This window comes from Carlito syrichta, unplaced genomic scaffold, assembly GCF_000164805.1.
Source record: "Carlito syrichta isolate Samal-C Ts95f unplaced genomic scaffold, Tarsius_syrichta-2.0.1 Scaffold227717, whole genome shotgun sequence".
NCBI lineage: Eukaryota > Metazoa > Chordata > Mammalia > Primates > Tarsiidae > Carlito > Carlito syrichta.
The window spans coordinates 58,608-64,607 of NW_007171813.1; the positions used below are offsets into that span (position 1 = coordinate 58,608).

Sequence of the window (6,000 nt, forward strand, 5' to 3'; positions counted from 1 at the left end):
GTAAGGAGGAGCAAGGGAAACACAAAATAGCAGCTTGTTATTGAGAAACATATCCAAGATGTTCTCAAAGTCAAACAGGTCAAGGATAGGCAGAGAAGTCTAGTGCCAACATCGACAGGTAAGCAGTTAACCTGGAGCAGCAGTATGAGAGACAATGACCTGATGGGGATCTTTTTACAGCACATTGCCTAAAGCATTTCTAATTGTTGAAACAAACTTTCAGTAATGTCTATACTTTAACCAAATAGTTATATGGTAAGTAATATGCATTTTTAACAAAAAATAGAGGAACAAACAACTGGAAGTAGACTTTCATACAAACAAACAAACAAACAAAAAATCCAAGGCCAAGCAGTTAAAAATAAACAATTTATGTACAGCTTTTTGCTTTCTCATTTGAGTTTCCACTTGATTACCAGGAGATAACATCTATACAAGCATGTGTTTGAACTGAAGCATAAGACCACAGTAAAGCCAAGCATTACTTCATCAGCACAGGATGGGAATACTATAGAGATGGCTGTGATACCTCAGCAACCTTCTGTACTCAGCTCTTGTCACTTAAGAGCAGTATGACTTAAGACCTTCACTTCGACTTTAAGAAGTCAGAGCAATGTTCCAAACATGATGACCTAGCTACTCAAGTCCCATTATGACATAAAAGGATGAAGAACACTCCTCTGATAACTACATTACTTTGTCCTTTGAGTTACAGATGAGACGATGCAAAAAATCAATGCTTTTATTCAACCAGTATTTATAAAGTCTGTGCTAGGGTCAAGGAAATATATACTAAGCCCACAGGGAAGATGATGATTCAGGCAGACACAGCCTCTGCCCTCACTCAACTTAAATATAATTTTAAGACATTTTTCAAGAATACAGAAAAGAAAGTTATCAGGAAACAAATAAAAAACAATGTGGTATTTCTCTGTAGGCAACATGCTTGCGTGGTTCCTGTATCAGTGACCTGTACTTCCCAGAATAATTAATATGGCAGACATTACAAAGCAAGGCAGCAAAACAGATCTGCACAGCCCAGACCAAGAAAATGCAGTCACTTCTAAAGATCAACACACTTTTAAGATGGGTTTCTGAAGCTACTCAGGGAGCCTATCTTCAAAGGTAGCCCTCATTATGAAACCTACCAATGTTCCACACTACTTACTTCTGTGTATAGGGAATTTTGACTTATTCACTTACGAATTGAACAGATAATGTATTATTCAAGCCTGCTCTAAAACACCATGCTGATATAACCTAGATCTCAAAAAAAAAAAACAAACCAATTTCAAAAGTCATATAGAAAACCCTCCTAACTAATCGTTGCTAAAATCATTAGGTAGAAGACTGACTGAGAATTTTATTATTTTTGTAAAATTTGGGTTCTCACTCTTTTGCCAGGCTGGAGTACAGTGGCATGATCACAGTGATCATGGTTCATGGCAACCTTGACCTCCTAGGCTTAGGGGGTTCTTCCACCTCAGCATCCCAAGTAGCCGGGACTACAGGCACATGCCATCATGCCCAGGTAATTTTTTTTTTCAGAGATGAGATTCGCTATGTTACCCAGGCTGGTCTCGAACTCCTGGGCTCAAGCAATCTGCCTGCCTCCCAAAGTGCTGGGATTATAAGGTGTGAATCACTGCATCTGGACCTGACTGGGAACTTTACAATGGATGGATCATGTGGTACCACTGAGCCCACTGATGTCTTCATGTCACTAAAGACAGGACAACAAGATATTATGTACTTCCTGATATAATGAAATAGGAGGTGCACAGCTCTACTTATAAAAATGAATCTGAGTCTAATCAAGACTACTAGTCTACACAAAACACAGGGGATAGAAATACATATTAAAAGACACCATAAGAATACACTCAGTTAAACCCAGAACTTGGGAAATTCTGTAGAAAATATAACACACTTCTGTAAACAAATAAGTGGCATGGGGGAAAAAGGGAGGGGCTACTAAAGAGATTTGGCAGGTAATCCTTGCAGTCTCCTGCCTGTAATCCCAGTACTTAAGGAGGCTGAGGTGGGAGGATCACTTGAGGCCAGGAGTTCAAGCCCAGCTTGGGCAACGTAGTGAGACCAGCTTTACAAAAAATACAAAAATTAGCTGGATGTGAAGGCACACCTGTAGTCCCAGCTACTCAGGAGACTGAGATAGGAGGATCGCCTGAGTCCAGGTATTGGTTACAAAATAATTATTTATTGTATTTTCTCTCTGTTTTTTAAAAATATATTCTTGAAAACTTCTATAATAATGAAAAATATTTTTAAAATTCAGTACATGACTTTATACTAATTAATACCCATGAATCTTAGTACAAGAAAAGGATCCTCCAATCAGCCAAACGGATAATTTGTACTTTGGTAAGTATGTTTTCTCAATATACTACTGACATTCTGATGTGAAATTTAGTATTAATTGAGTGTGGATATTTGAAGTCATTACTCTCAGTGCCAGATTCTCCCAGGATAAACTGCCTATCCAGAGTTTAGGCTCAGAGATGCTTTTATCTGTGAGAAATGCAAAACTCTGGTATTTCCACTAAAATGTATTATTCACTTGTACCTAACCCACAATGCCTGCCTATCATCTTTTAAAAATATTTTACAATACAATCAGATGACAGCACCTATCAGCAAAATAATATACTAAGTCTTGTTCCTAAAAAAAACCTAACAAAAGGGAGAAGGAGGAACTTATAAAAGATGCAAGTATAGAGTGAAGAATCTAGAGCAATACAAAAAAAAAAGCCAAAAAAAAAAACCAACAATGAAAAACAATGGGAAAAAAACTCAAATTACGAAAAATTCCTGAAAGTAAGAAATATTGATTAATTATGTATGAAAGTATTACTTAAACTATTTCTAAAATCATAACAAAAGCATGCTACTGCATCTAATTTTTTTAAAACAATGCTTAGCATAGCAGGTACTCATTAAAAAGAAACACACAAGCAAAATCATTACTGTGATACAGTAAGTTCAGATAACATTGCAATATGCTCTCAAATAATATTTGGTAGAAAAAGTACTTCAAATTTTAGAATGAAAGTCAATGCTTTATAAAATTCCTACAGAAAAGCTTTGCTTAAATATACCTATTATTTAAAGCACTGATAGAAATTTGGAAGTAAAGGGCTTTTGAATTCAATTTCTTCATCATGAACATGTGAAAAACTAAGGTGGAAAGAGAGGACCTAAACTAGGACCAAAGCTAAAATTTAATAGTAAAATTTAATCTGTTATAGAGAAATTTTGATTAGCAATTTCCAATCAAAACAGTATTCCAGACAAATATTTTTCAATTAGATTTAATAGTAATAGCTAGTTCTACTAGATATGAGAATTTGAAAAATAAACAAGTTTGCCTTTTACATTTACATAAAATATACAAATTATCTTACCAGCATAGTGCTCTGACAGTAGACATGAGTGTAGATTTTTCTATGATTTGCAAGAGGAAATGCAAAATATATCTTATTAGATTCCTAAAAAAAGAAGGAGAACATTCAATATAGCTATAATGAGAGAGTGGATTCATTTCATCATTCAAAAATCCAGATAAAGCAAATATATGACTATTCTATCATTCTTGGTGTTACTGAAAACCAGCACTCTAGAAGTGAGAGGAAGAACATACAGAGGTAAGATACAGATATATAAACTCTGCAGTCCTGAATTTGTCCTGGAAATATCAGTATGAATGCATGGGTATTTTGTTTTGTTTTGTTTTATTGTGGTTTTTTTTTTTTTTTTTTGCCTTTTAGTTAAGATAAAATATATTTCTTAGCTCTGACCACTGAAAAGGCCTAGGAATGTCAACCCGGTAATCATAAGGATTTCTAGTGCTAGGTTATGGGGTTCAGAGATACCATTTCCCAAATAAAAGGAATAGTTAATTAGAGAAACAGCTGATTCAAGCTCTGAGGCAGGAAATGTGCAAGATGAGCCAAAATATCTTGTTAATACTGGACAGTGAGGAAACTATTAAAGACAATTAAAAAGCTGTATCAAAAGAATTAGGAACCAAACTTGAAACAATTCCACTGGTCAAACATAGAACAATTTTAGTATCAACGGAGTAAAACAAATATATTTAAATCCATGAGTTCATAAGAATACTAGGGGGAAAAACCCTCCGATGGTCACTGATGGAGGATGCTTTTAAGTCAACTCCCTATTCTGATAACTAGTAAATATAAGAGCTAAAGATTCATGCAGTCATCATTCTTTTCACTTATAATCAATGTTTGACAAATTTCACAGATGAGGGCAAGTTTTTCTATGTAGTATTCCAGTTAATAAGAAGAAATAATAAAACTGAAGTATCATCACTTTTGCATCCTCCTAAATGAATTAATGCCTTCAAGCATTTCTCATCAACAGCAACTAACATCACACAAAGAGAGACAGTTTAGTACAAACAAAAACAAAACAAAAATCTGAATCAGAACAAGCATCTAGATCCAACTACTAAAACGTGGGAAAAGAATAGGCAAAGAGGTATGCTGAATGACTACAGAAATGCAATCAGCAAAATCAACACTGTGTGAAACTCTATAGGACACATGACTTTTTTTTTTAGTAATAAAGGGGATAGGTAAAGTATTAAAGAGATATAAGAAACATATCTCTCAAAATGTGTATGCCTTGTTTGGATCCTGATTTAAACAAAGTGAAAAATACAACAGCAAAAAAATACATGATCCATTCATGATAAAAGTGTAAAACTGAACACTGACTATATATTTATGATTTAGAAATTATCATTAAATTGTGGGAAAATGGTATGTAGATATCTTTTTAAAAGATTCTTTAACTTCTAAAGATGAATACTAAAATATTTCTGAAAAAAGTTTAAAAAATCCATTGGTGGATACTTACATTGTAAGCCACATAGGTCCATTTGGATACTTTTACTGGAACCCACATAGATGTCCCTTAAGGTAAAGGAAATTAATTTATTTGCCTTGTTTTGTTCTTATATTAAATAATTTCTTTCTTTTTTTTTTTGAATCCTGGTAAAATACTCCTCAATCACAATAAAGAGGTGGTTTCCCAAAAACTGGCTACTTTAAGATAGATAATCTAGCAATGTTTTCTTGATGTTCATCACCAACTAGCATTCACACTGAGTGAAATATAAATCTATGTGGTGTCTTTAAGGAATTATCAATAGAAGGAAACAAATATTTCATTTCCCAAGGAAGACATATAATTAAGAAGAGTTTAAGAAGTATAATTTGCTTTACATTTAAAATGACAAAGCAAATTATTTTGCTTTATATTTAAAAACAAAATTTACCAACAAAAGATATATTGGTCATCCAAAAGAAGACTTTAGAATAATTGATAACTGAGAAACTGAAAAGAGTCAAGAATAATATAGCATTTATTTTATATGACTGTCAGGAGAATAGAAACATTTAACTAAAGATGTTCTATTTATCATGATATTTGGGGGACAAAATTTTTATCAGCAGCATCTTTCAAGTTGCTTTTCTACTTTTTCTCTTCCTAACCAAGAACTGCACCAGCATCATCATAGGAAATTAATAATATATAATAGGTTCAAATATTTGAAATATCATAATTCCAAAGACTGTCTACTAATAACAACCTACCCAAAACAATAATGAAAAACTCCATTTAAAATTTAAATATGCTATTATAACCAACCTGTTAAGTCAGAAATTAGAGCTGGATTTTCCTCAAAATGTTTTGCTGGGTGCCTTATAAAGTGGTGAAACAAAACCGACAATTTCTTCTTAGAATTTTGAGTTATCTAGAAAGAACATTTACACATTCTGTATCATTTTATATCTATTTTAACAGTTCATTGAAACATTGTTTCAAGTAATAATGACAAGAACCAACATTGTTTCCTCTGAGCCAGGCCCTGTTCTAAGTAACTGAACAAGTTACTAACTCATTTTATCATGGCAGGAACTCTAGTAGACAATAACCATTTAATCTGTATTT

General features: G+C 33.3%; 1 protein-coding gene across 1 annotated transcript in view; it reads right to left on the reverse strand.

Annotated features, from left to right (window-relative positions):
* The window catches only part of PGAP1 (post-GPI attachment to proteins 1), a 40,761-nt gene extending 34,964 nt beyond the window's left edge, over window positions 1-5,797 (reverse strand). The window contains exons 1-3 of the mRNA XM_021709433.1: window positions 5,698-5,797; window positions 4,903-4,958; window positions 3,423-3,506 (exon numbers count right to left, since the gene is read on the reverse strand). Coding sequence (XP_021565108.1) covers window positions 3,423-3,506; window positions 4,903-4,950 — 132 coding nt within the window. The 5' untranslated portion in view covers window positions 4,951-4,958; window positions 5,698-5,797. The remainder of the gene's footprint in view (window positions 1-3,422; window positions 3,507-4,902; window positions 4,959-5,697) is intronic.
* Window positions 5,798-6,000: the final 203 nt, after the last annotated feature.